Source organism: Takifugu flavidus, chromosome 6, assembly GCF_003711565.1.
Source record: "Takifugu flavidus isolate HTHZ2018 chromosome 6, ASM371156v2, whole genome shotgun sequence".
Classification (NCBI taxonomy): Eukaryota; Metazoa; Chordata; class Actinopteri; order Tetraodontiformes; family Tetraodontidae; genus Takifugu; species Takifugu flavidus.
In genome coordinates, this window is record NC_079525.1 from 3,665,880 (window position 1) to 3,681,378 (window position 15,499).

Genomic DNA, 15,499 nt, shown 5'->3' on the forward strand with positions numbered 1-15,499 from the left:
TAATCAAAAAAATCCCATTCCCTTAAGGAAACTGTGGGGCTAATTTGTTCATCCGCGGGACCCGTGTTGCCTCCGTTAGCTGGCGGCACAGAGGCCTCCACAATCCCACACCTACAGTTGACACATATTATTGCTGCTCTCCTCAGTGCATCTGTGCCACTGTTTCCCCCATTAATCAAAGAAATAAAGACGTGCTTCGATAGAATCTTAAGAATCGAAGGTTTCTCCTTTGGATTAAGCACCACAGCAGAGAGGGCAGAGTAATTCACGGGGTACTATTTAACAGTGCCGGTAATGTAATTTAGGACAAGTACTACATATTAGACACCACAGAAAATGACCTTGGTCAAAGCATTTGGATTTGCACAACACTAGAAAAAAACAGGAATTCATTCCTGAGTTCAGGCGTACAAAGTCTTTTGCTCAGTTTCTTCCTCTTAGAGCCAGAAGCTGGTGGCAAAATTCATCTGAACAATCACAAAATGCCCATTTATATGCCCGGACAAACAACAACAGCACTCCTTGACACAGTAGAATACAGGACAACAGCTGACGGGTTACAGCGTGTGTGTGTCCACTCTGCTACATGTTTGTCTGGAAAGGACTCCAGAAGTGGAACTGGTGTCGTGCAGCCTCCAGAGAAAAGTTTCCTAGTGTCAGTCAAAGGTGAGGAGAGCAGAGAGCAGCAGCGGAAACAATTTTAGACTTTTTAGAAACTGCAAAAGCCGCTTGACTTGTTTTATATACACAAAATGTGACATTAAAATCCTAAACAATGTGTGTCACAGATCAGCAATACTGCAAAAGATGGATCAAACGTATCCACAGTTTTGCTGATATGACCATTGGCTAAATTGTTCTTAGGTGACTTAAACCAGTAAATGATGTTTCATCTCAAGAAGAACTGAAAATGAACACTAGGTGTTCCCAGTCTTGTGGCAGATTGATGAAACAACAAGCTCAAGCTGCATTTTTAGTTGAGCACTAAACTATAAAAGCAACACGTGGCAGCGAAAAGATCTGCCCCGTTTCGCCGTTTGGCTTCTCTCAGAAATGGAGGAGAAGCGTGAAACACCAGCGAGAAGCAACATCTCACATTTGTGACATTTCATTCAGAGCAAAGGCGCCCTGGTGGTGAAGGTGTCACAACAGCAGACATCAGTTAGAGCGACCTCAGCCAGCCTGCAGCTCATAGACATTCTGACCTCTTACATTAGCCGGCATCTTCCCGTGATGGACGATATCCGACTACAACGGGCCATCCCCGCTTCTTTTCTCTGCGGTCGCCGTCCGTGCGTGGCTTATTCTTATTCTTAACTTATCCTGACTCGCACGTGGGATGAGAGGACGGCTCCGTCGGGAGAGCCACGCAAGGCGCCGACCCGGGAAAGGCGCTAATGATTGAGCCAGCCAGGCGGTGGCCTGGCTCCTGAAGTGGTTAAGAGATCAAGTGTTGACTTTAGAGCCGAAGAAAAACCAGAAATGTAAGATTGGGCCTAATCTAAAGGAGGAAGAGACGACAACGTGTGGAAACAGTGACACGTGTAGGCAAACTATTTCCAATTTGCTGCAATTTAAACAATTTTAAAATTAAAATTTGACAGACATGAATCAGAGAAAAGAGTAAAACTGCACAACAATAAAATTGCTGGCAGCAGAGGTTGGCTCTTAAGCTTAAACACACAGGGGAAAGGGGAGGTGGGCCGGGCGAATTAACTTCCAGGACACTCTTGACATCTAGAAGCCAATCAGATTTTCATTAACTGGCAGAGGGACAGGTGAAGCTGGCACAAGCTAATTAACCTCTGGATCTCTCACTGCCACAGGAACACAGAGGGAAGTTCTCGGATGCCAGGGAAGAAGCCTGGAGAGGGAGATGGGGATGCCCTGGGCAGAGGTTGGGAAATTTTGCAGAGAGGACAGACGGAGCTGGAAATACTAAAGGAGAGGGGGATTTACTGGAGAGGAAGGGGAGGGAGCTTGTGCAAAGATGGTTAACTCGGTCGTATAGTCTTCAGAAAGTGTCTTTATGCGCTGTAAAATATTAAGGAAAGCTCTTCTGGTGACAAGTCTGGGGTAAAAATTACTAGATGAACCAAAAATAAAATAAAAAAGTCAGTGTGGCTTTGTTGTGCATGGCTCTTACCATGAAACTCTGCCTTGGCTGACGAGCCAGCCTCTGCCGGGGAAGAACTCTTGGAGCGCGAGTTAAAGGGTGATTGTCTGAAGCACTCGTCCAGGAAGGGACTAAAACACGACACACAACACACAGTTACGTGTCCAGTCAGCCAAACATTAAAATATTAGTCATCATAGACTTATGTTACATATTTACCTGTTTATTCCTACCATGTTACTGTCTTTGTGGTTGTTGGATTTGCTGACCTTTTCTAAAAAACAAAAAAAAGGACAGGATCAGTTATGTGTGCTTGTGTGATGACGTGGAAACCGCTGATGTGTGTGCATGACAACGGCAGTTTAGAGGTCAAGTGTGAAAGACTTTTCACTCGACGTTCAGATTTTGAATCTGCTGCAGGCAACACCGCTGCCAAGCCCTGAGTTTGTGTCTCACCCGAGGGGAAAAAAGTTAGGAAGCAGGTCCATAAACTTCCCGCACAGCAGAGACACAAGCACTATATGATGCTGAATCCTTGAAGTTTAACTTGTTCTAGTAAATCACAGGTTCAACATGCCAGCAGGAGTGTACCGGCCATCTGGAGGAGAGGGAGTCTCTGTGGTGGGCCCGCCGACCTGTTGGCCGAAAATAAGCCCAACACGAACAGCATGATGAAATGCACAAACAAATATAAAAATAATGTGTAGGGTTTGGTGTTAGACTACCCAGATGGCATGTGTGTCTGCTCCCCTTTACACCTGGCATTAAAATCCATCTCTTTGGGACTGGACCGCATTAAAGTACAGATTTGATAAATCTGCACTAGCATATTTAGATCATTCTCGTCTCGACTGCTGAAAAGTGCTGCTGGGGTTTTGGGTTTGTTTTGGTTGATTGTGAGCTGTTGAGGACATCCGGATAAAGCTTTCGCTGCCTCAGTCGGAGCCGTTGAGACTGACATCATTGGTTCTGGGATTTAGGTCCAACATTGGATGAAATAAGAATCTCTCTCTCTGTTCCAGGTCGTTCTCGCAGCCCCGCAGCTGAAAAGCTGTGAAAAACTACACTGATAGTTTTATGTGCGTGTTTTGTTAAGAGCAACGTTAAAGATTCCTTATCTGCCGACAGAAACTACACGAACCATCTTTTTATGTTGACGGTGCATGTAAATCATTGACGCTCCATCTGGATACCGACGCCGCCTCCACTCGGGACGAGTAAGGAAGCATGAATTAAAAACTGCATTTAATAAATGCTGGATGTGATGCCACTGATTCATACACGCATTCTTTCATCCATGCACGTTCAAAAGAAGAAACACTTGTGTTAGTCACGAGGCTGCCGGGAGAAAAAGCCACCACCTCAGTTCACCTCTGTATACATACATCTCAAGTGTCGCCTCTAAGGGAGTCATCTCTGGTCCCGCAGGGCGGTTTGTGAACTAAAATCCTTCCCTGAATGCAAAGGATTTTTGGAGGCACCCGAGTGGTGATTAAACGTGCTGAGAAAGAAGCTGACTTCCTAACGGCGGCTGCTGCGAGCGCGGACCGGTTCTCTTAGAGTAATGCGGTGAAAACCATTATGCAAAAGGCGAGAATGGAGTCATATGTGTGAGATTCAAGGCGATGCGTTGAAGTGAATTTCAAAGCTGCAACTATCTCACTGCTACTGATGCGCCTCTGAGGTCCTACCGCTCTGGGTAATTCATATTGATTGCTCATTGTGTGACAGCAGTCCACTGCTCAGCCCCCTCCCCATCTAAACCGAGCTCCGAGGGGTGGGGGGTGTTGTTGCCAGCAATGCCCTGGTCTCCCTGGGTGGGCACGCCACGTACCCCTGTTGCCCTCTCTACCCTCCTTATCCCCCCGCCTCGCCACTACAACCGCCACCCCGCCCTGAACACCCCACTCCATCACACTGCTCGCCAAGGACAGAGGTCTCTTTCCAAGTTGCCATGGAGATGTCGCACGGGAGAAATGTAAAGGGAGGGAAGGGAGGAGCAGGGGGGAGTACGTGTGCAGCCAAGTGTGCTTGAGCCGGCATGTCTGAAAACGAGTCGAGGGAGGGAGGGAGAGAATGAGAGAAGGGAGGCAAGAGGGGGGGAATTTGTGCAGACACCACTCCCCATGGGGACCCGTGTCAGTGTAGAACCATGTTCCAGCAAGACTGAGTGGGAGAGATTGTGGGAAAGACTGTCAATGTGTGAATATGTGTAAGAACAAGAGACACGTTTTGTTTTTTAACAGATCTTGTTCTATATGGAATTTATCTGAAGCGACCGCAGACCGGATAAAACCGGAGGGTGGGGGGTGGGTGACAGTTTTCTTAATCTACCGAAATGAACAGCTATCTGCCGCCTCAATGTCACTTTAACAGCCACGCAGGTAAAAAGCACAATTTCGTTTCATCTCGTGCATCCTTGGCTCGACTCCGCAGACGCCAGAGAGCGCAAATGAAAACATGTGGCTTTTACGGGGGAGCATTATAAACTTCCCAAGGTTCGCGCCGCACCACTGCCGGGAGGGGGGAGGACACGGGCGATGCCTCGAACCGACATACCTGACAGTTTGAACAGGAGTTCGGAGGCCATTTTGACAGATATGTCCTGGGAGAAGAGGTCTTTCTGGGGACGGGCCAGCGTCTCTGGGAGGTTACTCATTGGCTCACTCTTCTCACTTGCCCCTAAAGTGCTGAAAGCCAGCAGGTGAGAGGCAGGTGGGGGGAGTTCTGCAGAGGGTGGGTCCACCTCCATCGGCTCTGCCTTCACTTTCACCTTCTGGTAATGGGTGTCTTTGTTGTTCTCTGCAGGACATGATTACAAAAAAAGACAAAGATTATGTCACATTGGTGCATTTTTGTAACGCGTATACTTCGCGCTGTTCACACCAACCACAAGTGTGAAATATGCACAATCCACCAGGCTGACAGAGTGAGATCTCATAATCTTTACATTGATTCACTGCCCCTCGGCCTCTTAGAAGCCTTAGAGTTCTCCTGACGGTTGTGGGGCGCTGCAGTATGACTGGAAAAAAAAAAAAAAAACACCACCATTTATCCTGTGAATCAACACAGTGCACTGTTCACATTATTTTTCCACTTTTTCTGTGGAAAAGTTTCTTTTGCTAATTTCCTATTGGGATCACAGGAGAACTGGGATCTTTCCCAGCAGTCACCTGGTGAGATGTGGGAACACACCCAGGACAGGTCCCAAGGCACATGCAACACTTACTTACAACCATCCCAAGGGGCCATTACCAGCCTTTAGTTATTAAATAAACATAAATGAGATTATTGATCGTCACCAGTACTGTGGAATGAATGGCTACAGTTGATGGAAATGAAGCTATTTAACACACTGGATACAATTCCATTTTATATATATTCCAAATTATAAGAACAAACTGGAGGCCAAAACAGGGAAATCCAAACATCAGGCAGAACTCGAGCGTTAGCTTTAAAGCCAAGCTGAGCCAGTTAGCATCTTGTCATGTAATTATTAGGGCACGAGGGCACTGGGAGGTCATGAGCTGTCGGAGCTCAACGGTGCAAACAGGAAAGCCGCTAAAGTGCATTAAATGCCAACTAAGGAACAAACTGTAATTACAACTGTTGGGAGGTTTTAAACTCAAACAAAAGAAATGATAAATCTGCGTGGATACAAAGACATCTTATCTGTTGACTGCAGCGATGGCAGGAGGCAGCTCTTCAGCGTGCTGACAAACAAGAGCAAGACAAAGCAGCAGGGTTGACACGGCGCAGCTGACATGGCAACTCAGCATGATTATGGCATATATGAATTCGGCAGGGCACTGGGAAATGTCGGGGGGGGTTGGGTTGGAATGGTTAGTAGAGCAGTAGGAGAGGGAGAGAGATACAAGGCAGTAACCCTGTGATAACCCTGCCACCCCTCCCCACATCTCTTTTGAACGAGGCCCCTGTGAGGCACTGAGATTGAACCTACAGTCTACTGTATTGTGCATGCGTGCATCCATGGGTGGGGGGGTAATCTACAGAATCAGTGTTTGCCTGTACATGTGCTACTGTTTATTGTTAACACACTAACCCCCCCGTGCCTCCGTCTTAAGGTCCAGGTGTCTGGTTTAATGGTAGTAGCCAGCGTGTGGGGAGACACTGACAACCATCAGTCCTACTAATCCCTTAATCAGGTGGCCAGAACTGGCCAAGAGTAACCTAGGAGAGGCGGATGGAGGGGCAGAGCAGAGGGGTAGGGGGCACCGCTCGGTCAGGGTCAACCAGGGGACACGCCAGCTTCCGTCACTGGATCGCAAACCTAATGTCAGACAGAGTGGACAAATGGAGTACAAAGGGCCTAATATGGATTTAGGAGGGATCACATGACATGAAATAAAACATGCGATTGTGAACGCTTTGATGCCACACAAGCGTTAGATTTGTATATTGCCCATGCCTCTGTGATATACCATCAGTAGATCCTTGTTGTCATTAAAAAATGTAAGTTATTGTGAGAAGGCATATGCTAAGAAAGCTGGAATTTCATCGCAAACTACATGGAACAAACACCTATAAAAGGAATACAGAGAAAGTAGAGGCACCATCATCTACGATAATGAAGAATGTATTTTCAAGGTTTTGAAGGAACACCCAGAAGATGTGCACACAAGAACACAAGTGCATGAATTCAAATAGTGGCAATCGTGGCTTTGATGTGAAAAAGGAGGGCCTGAACTGGCTCTGTAATGTTCATCACGTTTTGCATAAAACACTGATCTCATCGGCTCCTTCTAATCCCAGTAGAGCAGCACTGACACAAATATGACAAAACACCTGAACAATGTCACACTATCCTGAAGAGGCGGCTTTAAATTTACTTGCCTCCAAGGTTTAAAGGCTCCGTTTCCATGCTGTCCATTGACAGTTTAGAAGAATAAGAATATTAAAGCACATACAAGTGTCCTTGCCTTTCTGGCTGTTGACATACAATATAACTGCTCTACGCTCCGTACTTATGATTCATGGTTTTTAAACAATTGCTAATAGATAGTGTTTATGTGTCGCATGGTTCCACAGAAGCTAATGGAAAACCTTTGAAAGACAAGATCTGATTAAAAAAAAAAAACAGGTACTTTGCAGGTTTACAAAGAGTTTGAATCTTATAATGAGGGAGGGTGGTAATTTGAATGCACTTAAAGCACTACACATATGCACTTCTGTTCAGCTTTGGACTCCAAATGGAAGTGACTGAGCATTTTGCGATGTTGTTTTTAGTGATCAACTTTGACCTCAGGTGTCTGCTTCAATCTGTAGGGACGTGACAGCCTGTTCTGCTGAAGATATGCCGTCAGAGGGTACAGAGCCAGGAGAGATTTGCAACTTCACTTGAGACAAAAAGTCACATACCATTAGTGATTTAATGCACACAGAGTCAATTTATTGCACTGCTGTCATGAAACACAAAAACGGGAACTTTGACATAGAGACGGTGAGTCAGACGGAGGGAGAGGCAAAGACAGGGAGGAAATTGTCAAACAGTGCCAGGAAAAGAAGACCCGGGGGTTGGGGGGGGGGGGGGGACGGGATGAGAGAAAAGAGCTGTGGAAGGAAAAGACAGATGAGGAATGGCTAAAGCCTAAATGACAACGTCTCCACCTCCATCCCCCCTCTTCCCGTGATCCCGGCCTACCCTTCTCCCTGCTCTGTTTTTCCACATCTCTCATTCCCTACCCCCCCCCATCCCTCTCTTTGGCTATCTCAATCTCTCTATTCTCCTGCTCTCTTGCCGACCTGCTCAGACAGAGGGGTGAAGAGTTCAGGCGCTTCAAAGGCAGCAGTGTGGAGACTGCATGTCATGTGGGAGCCACAGCAGCCTTGCCTGCAGACTTCACAGGCAGCTGCTGGTAGAATTGATCCACAACCAGCTCTCTTCCGGCCGTGGCTACATCTGAATCATCCAGAGCCGCGTGCTTGATAAACAGCTCCTTGAAAACTAGATGCGTGCCTTTGAAAGTGGCCTCTGCGCAAAAGCGTTTGGCCTGAAAACTGGCTGCTTTCTAATCACGCAAGGTCAAGGGAAAAAGAGAGGAAATTACTAGAAAATAATGTGTGATTACAGGAATACACGCAGGAAGCGAAGGTAAAAATCAAGGATAGAAAGGGATAAGCCCCGCATCTCTGTACAGAGAACCATCGGCAGTGATGAGAAGAGATGAAAAAAAGTGGAGTAGGGAGGGTGGGAGTAAGAGAGGTCAGCGAGCGGCCACAGTGAGGGGGCACGATGAGGAAACTGTCAGAGTCGTGTAGAGCTTAACATAGAGTAATACTGTACAGTTGTGCCAGACTCAATACCTGCTTATAAAGTCTGCTGGGATGTGCTATTTTGGAGCAACTCGGTTCATTTTCCCAGAATAAATAATGTTCAATACAAATATAAGGGTTGCTATATTATATACATTTCCAACACTCCCTTTGCTTGGTGTCTTCTTTAAAGAAGTGTCTTATTTAATAATATATTTCTCCCTTTGTCACTTCACAGGTGTCGACCAGCACCCAGTTGTTATGATAGATTTTTTACACCTTCCACTGTGTTTTTGTCCTAAACTAAGACGAGTGAGCCAGAGCGAGTTGTTTGTGTTAACTGGCCATTAAAAAGGAATAAAAAGGTTGTGTTTTCTTTCAGAACATCATCATTACGACGTGCAGCAATAGCGTTATATATGAAAATGCATTTATGCAAAAATGTCACAAAGCCCATTTGAATCCGTTACAATATGCGGTGTTAGTGTTTAGGAAATGTTTTCACTGCCGTTGACCAACCTCTGCAGCTACCTGCGAGGCAGGTGGGCATGCACAATAAGCGTTTCACCAGCGCAGGACCATTATGCACCGTGATTCATTGTGAGCACCTCAAGCAAAAAATACACAACACAACATTGAATCTGTGTGTTGAAGGAAAGAAAAATGAAGCACTAGTAAAATGATGGGGAGGGATTGAGAAAAAAAAGAAAAAAAAAAGAATCAAGAAAACTCTTGAAAAAGCTGTTAATGTTATGGACTGACAAAACATGGCATGTCAGTCAACGGAGGCATTCTTTTGCAGGGATGCTGGTTGGAGTCAACTTCCTGTCATTATAAATGGCATTAATTATCACTCAAACTGCTCTGGCCACTGCTACACTGTAATGGACAGCAACAATCACCAGATCTGGTGGAGATAAAGCGCTCAATCAATCAAAACGTGCATATTAGAAAAAGGGCCCAGAAAGAAAAAGCATTTAATAGAAATCTAACAAGCACAGTAGATGACAGAGAGGCTGCAACGAGTCCTCAGAGGCATGGGAGGCCTGTTCCTTAGGAATGAGATATGGTTTAAGCAAGTACAACGTGTGATTTCACACCTATTCTGAGGGTGGCTGGATGGTGAGTGGGTGGCACGGCTGTTACCCACATGATGCCAGTCTGCTAGGGCTGCACCTTGGGCCCTGTACCCCCACAGCTACCAACCCCCACCCCGCCGGACGAGTCCGCTCCCTTCCTTTGACGTCATGTTCTCCTTGTCCTGCAACACCACTGCCCATCTGTTATGACACGTTAGCCTCTGGCGCCAGGGACTATTTAGCCTGGTGTAATTAGCCCCCAGACACCAGCAGCCTGGTTTTAAGCAGATGTGGGGGAGGTAGCCCCCTGCAAGGCGACCAACCAATGTTTGATAAGGACGGGAAAGAAGGGGGGGTGGGGGGGGTGACCCAGTTAAAGAGATGATGTAATTCATGCTACAGCACAAAATGCAAGAATAATGACACCCCGCATGTCTTGTCCAGTCCAGGAATGAGCCGCAGAGAGCTCTCTCTACTTCTACTAAGAAAACAGGCACCTTTAAACAAATGACTGATTAAAACTCTCGTGTCCTCTACGTCTGTCCTCTATTAAGAAGCTTTACCGTGTCTCTGTGCTCCTGTGTTGCCCTTTACGGGGGGACAGGGAGAGGTTGGAGTGCAGACGCCCTTGAACCTCACGACCATAATCACACGTGACTGGATTGGCATTGACCTTTTCCTGGCTCTCTCCTTTCCTCTTCGCCATCTCCGTCTCCTTCCCTTCCCCCCAGGGTCATTTGAGGGTCCGGGCTCTTGTCAAGGCTGTCACTCTAGACAGCCCTCTCCATCTACCGCCCCCACTGTTGCCATGGCAATGGACGGCACTTGCGCTCCGAGGACTGTGTGAGGGGGCAGAGGGAGCCAGCGGATGGATGAACGCTGCGGCATCTTTCCCTAACCTAGGTCAACCTTGCGGAGCTAGTGTAAGTGATGGGAGTGGATGCATGCTGGCCATGCAACTTGAGGACAAACGCAGGCAGGATCAAATTTAAAAACTGCATAAACGATGGTGCTGGAGGGATAATAAAGGCAGAAAATAAGAGTAGTAAGAATCAGTTAGTCACTTGGATTCTTTTCAGATTCTCCAGAATTGTATTTCCAATAGCGTCCCCCCCCGCTTTGTTACTGTAGTAATCATATCGTTTTTGTCTTCCCAAAATACTCGCACAAAAGCACACACGGGCTCGGGGAAGAGTGACCTGGGGGCAGGCAGTGGAGCAGCACACGTGTAGTACCATTGAGCTCGCAGCCAGCATGAATCACTGTGAGCAACCGTCAGCCCAGAGAGAACAATGATAACTGGTGTGTGAGGTGTCTATCAGACATGCACAAACTGGCACAGGATGGAGAGCCGAGGACGGCTCTACACCCCACTGCGCCGCCATCAGACTGTGATTTGCATGGTAATTAAACACCAGAAAAATATTATCCTCTGGTGTTTCGTTGTGGAAACTTTAAGGACGTTCAGTTCTCGCTGAAAATGGCCTGTATTTCTCTGATGTTAATGGGGGAAGCAGCCCTACTGGACCAAACTAATACCTACAGGTAATCCCACTCTTGGCTGTCAGAGTTGCAATCCAGCGACTCACAATGGAACAACACCTGAACTGGACCCCATTCTCTGGAATCTCAATACAACAAACTATATTTATGCAAATAAGCAAAACGGGTGCTGTCATTAATGTGGATTAATGACAGCACATTAATCCACATTTTCCTGTATCATCGAAGTAAATAAAGTAACTGAAGTAGTTCGGTTAATTCAAGACAGTGAAAGAGAAGCAGTTGCAGCGGTGGCTGCTGATGTTTATACTCAGCATAGCTGAAAAGCCTAAATAGAACAAGGAGAATCAGATCTGCCTTTGAGTTTGTTCTGAAGGTCATGAGAACAGTTAAACGATGTCAAAAGCAGCCACATTAGATAGATGTGTTTGAGAAAAATAATCACATGGAACCATGTGCGCAAAGATGGGGAGAAGTAGGACGAAAAAAACCCCCAAAAAACAGGCGTAAAGGCATTTTCCCCACATCTCATCATCAAGGATCCACAGACACCATCTGGACCAGAAGTCTCAGAGGAACAAAACCACCCTGAAGGTGTGCAAAACGCACATTTCAAGTTAAAACTGAACAGTTTTGCTTACAGCACCTATCTGGATTGAAATGTGCTGATCTGCAACCTTTAAAAAATGCATTTAGAAGGTGAGGGGGGAAAATTTATAACATTTGTATGTGTTTTTCCTAACACAAAGCTGAGAAATATACAGCATCACATGCATTTAAAACCAAGAGTGATGTGAACGCATAAAAGAAGTACCTGAAAGCTTCATCAGCAGCTCAGAGGCAACCTTCATGTTAATATCCTGGCTTAACAGGCTGTTCTTAGGGCTTCCTTCCCTTGGCTTCAGCGAGCCTGGTCGCTCTGAGGTTGCTGCAGTTCCTGCTGACCCATCTTGGCAGAAAGTCGCAGGGAAACTTGGTTGGACTTGGCTGTGGGAGTGAGACGACGGTCTGGGGCTCAGCGTTTCCTCCACTTTGGGCTCTTCTTTAAGGTGGAATGGAGACTTAAGCGCTTCCCTCTGGTTAGCCGCTGCAGCCAGAAAGAAGAAGGAATGAATTAATAAATTAGAGTACAGTGATTTAAATTAAACATAAGGGACATTTTAAAATCTTTGCTAGCGCCAAAAATAAGAACGCTGATTACCCATATCTCAGCAACACTATTCCATATATCTTTTTTTTTTTTTTTTTTTTTAACAGCAATATACTAAAACGTCAGTGACAGTTTTGTCAGATTTTTGTGACCAAATTGCAAATGAATATGGAACGACTAAGTGGCCAACAGTGATTTTTAACAGTGCTGTCACTGCAGCTGACACCACAGTTGGTGAGGTGTGGGCCAACACAGTGGGTGCAACCTCATGACTGTCCTCTTCCTTCGGTCTTCAGGGCATCAGCAACAAATTCACAAGTCATTTCTCTCCTCTTTTTTGACTTCACGCTGCTCCCTCCGCCTCCCCATCCCACTGATGTCTTTGCACTGAATTTATTGCTCTGTTCCACATTAATCCTTATTTCCTCATCCCATCTCAGCCTGGACCTTGTCTGAACCCTCTTCGGGCGTAAGGACATACAATTATTTCTGTACTTCTGCCGAGCACGATAGCAATCAGCAGATCCTTATCAGCCAGCTCTGCTGGATGGAGCCTAGGTTGAGGAGCGAAGCGTCACACGGATCCCTCCGCTCAAGTCATCTTCAAGAGAAACTAGGCCACATCCTATCTGCCTATGATGAATAATTAATAATTAGACATGGAGAAACTTCCGATAGCGGCCAAGAAAAGAAGACCGGGCAAATGCCTGTGTCTCCTGGGACATCCCAAAAAAAAGAGGTTTTTCATATTGAAACCTAACAAGTGCTTAAAATTGAAGAAAAAAGAAATCAGAAAACAAACACACAAAGGCTATCACTCTTGGATAGTCCGCTGTCCAGTGTCCTCTGGCCCCAGCAGAGATCCGTTCCACTCCTCACCCTACCGCCTCACCTAACATCTCAAACGACCAGAGGCCTGCTGCCCCCTGCCCGCATCATCAATCTGTGACGGCTACAGTCTCTCTGATTAATGATGATCTCTGCTGAAGGGACAGAGGGCTGGGGGGGACACTGGATACGGGGTTGAAAGGGGGGGACAGGTGTTGGCGTTTTGGCCACCCATGCGGTGCCACAAGGCAACATTGTAGTGGGCTGCTTCTGTAGTACAGTATGAAGCGGGGAGTAGGGTGAGTTAGGGGGAAGTCAGGGAGAGGAGGGGGTGGAGGCTGCCGGTGACCTTCAAGTTCAGGGGCAGTGGCACGGGGTCGCTCACAGCACCAGCTGGAAATGTCACACCATCTGATGTCAGCAGGCAGGCTAAGTATAACCTGGTCAGCACCTGGAAGGACGTCCTCTAATTAGAAGCGTGTTGGGCCATGTTGGATCAGACAGGGACAGCACACTTGGTCACCACCATGCAAACACACATAAAAATACACTATCCTATTTGACCACACTGGCATTTCTCTGTAAATACATCAGACAGAAATGCCAGGCTGTATTACAACAAGTCTAGGCTGCACACACACGCTAGTGATACAGACGCAACCCAGCTCTTAGCACGTTCTCAAACTTTTCCCCTCTGGCCTAACAAGGACAAACTCAACCCTGGGAGTCACATTCACACAACCACGTGACTTCACTGACCTTTTGGATTGCTGCTATAAATAGGATGCATTTCCACCTAGAATCCATATTACAGAAGCCGATGAATTATTTAGTAGTATAATCGGCATATTTTTGTTCCATTAAACCGATGGCTCACTGACGACACAGCTTACATTCCCTTTCCAAATTTCACGTTAGCAGTGGCAGCAAAGGCACCTGGTCTCCAGCCAGGCGTCATGTTAAGTGAGCAGAGATTTGGGGAGGTAATGGGATAGCTTTGACTGGGCGTCTCTTCTGAGTTTCCTGCCCGCGTGAGGACGTATCAAGGCCAATGTCAGCTTCCTATGCATGGCACTGTATGGCTGGTTCCAGCTCAGCATTAACGCCGCCATCAGTTCGTCTCCGTATCATCACACCCATCTGACACCTGCCACCGTTGCCGTTTCCTTGCCCATTTTCTCCCCTTCGCCACGCTTTACTCGCGTGCCTCATCCGTCTCGCTGCCAGGCGCTTGTCCACTCCGCCTCACCTTTAGCTCCGTGGCTAGAACTGCCGTCAAATAACTTCATTAGCTTTCCACCTCTGTCACGCCGGCATGCTCCCCCTCTGACAATTGGCTGCTGTTTTATCACGGTGGAGAAAAAAAAAAGGCACAGAGATCGGCAGGGCAGGTTGAGAACCCAACAATAGCTGACAGTGTGCTAGACACCGAGCAGTAATACTGATGGCTGCAGTGGGATGTAGCAACCAAAGGTTATGCACAAAAAGGCTTGCCCCTCTCTTGGCACGCATCACTAATAATCAGAACTAAATAAAGACAAACAGAAAACTAAAAGTTTTTAAATACATCTCATGACTTGGGGCCAAAATTTCAAATTAATCTTTGCTTCTAAGGGTGTGCTTCTGTGTTTCTTGAGCTCTTGATATGAAAATGTCTAGTAACATGGAATAAATACCCTTAAAAATACTCCAGAGTTTTGATAAACAATGCCTGAGATCCATTTTGCCGCAGCAGGGGGCGCTGCATGCAAAATGCTCTCCCAGGATCAGATAAATAAGACAACTGCAGATGCATCTTGACAGATGCAACACCTCCCACAACCCCCTGCATGCCAATTATTCACACCCATCCGGGGTCAAGCTCGTCGCGCCTGTGTCACCGCAGCAGGGGAGTGAAGGGGGTTGATGTTTGGAGGGTGTGCAGTGCCCACTGTCATTATTAACTCTGGGTCCACTGGGCACGGGGAAGGAGCTGTGAATTTCAAAGTGCCCCGGTGGCTTTCATCTCTGAATCAAAATGTGGATCACACTGGATCGCTACCGGTTGTGGCAGCATGCAAGGATTGAAATCAAAGGATATCAGTATAACGCTCAATGGAAAGCAGGGCAACCCCCCAAAAAGGATATGCTTATTATGTCAGAGGTCGGGAGGAGTTCACTGGCTTTTAATGCCCGGGGAACTCGATGCAACTCCCTCTTTACCTCTTTCTGCCCCGCTTGCTGTCACTTTATCTGTCTCCTTTTTTTTCTCGATCTTTCCATCTCCAAGTTCATGTACGGCCCCAGCTCCTCCAAGGCTCCCTCTCCCTGGCCCTTGTGGGATTGAGACACTGACACAGCAGCGTAAATGCAGGGGGATGAGCCGCTCCTGTGTGCATTCAATCGGAGTGTGCTTGGAGGTCAAAAGAAATGGAGTCTAAAGGTCCCAAGAGGAACTTCACCTCAGGCTGCTGCGTAGCAAGATCTGAGACCAGTTCTTCCTAGTTTCTATATTTAACTACACCCATAAAAAAAGCAGAACTCTATGATCAAAGAAACTACATTCATTAA

The 15,499-nt window shown here is 46.7% G+C and overlaps 1 protein-coding gene across 1 annotated transcript in view; it reads right to left on the bottom strand.

Moving 5' to 3' along the window:
- Positions 1–15,499, bottom strand: part of znf827 (zinc finger protein 827) — a 51,063-nt gene that overhangs the window by 11,473 nt on the left and 24,091 nt on the right. Inside the window, 4 exon segments of the mRNA XM_057034501.1 lie at positions 2,147–2,247; positions 2,336–2,390; positions 4,676–4,918; positions 11,786–12,058. Of these exon segments, the coding sequence (XP_056890481.1) occupies positions 2,147–2,247; positions 2,336–2,390; positions 4,676–4,918; positions 11,786–12,058 (672 nt within the window).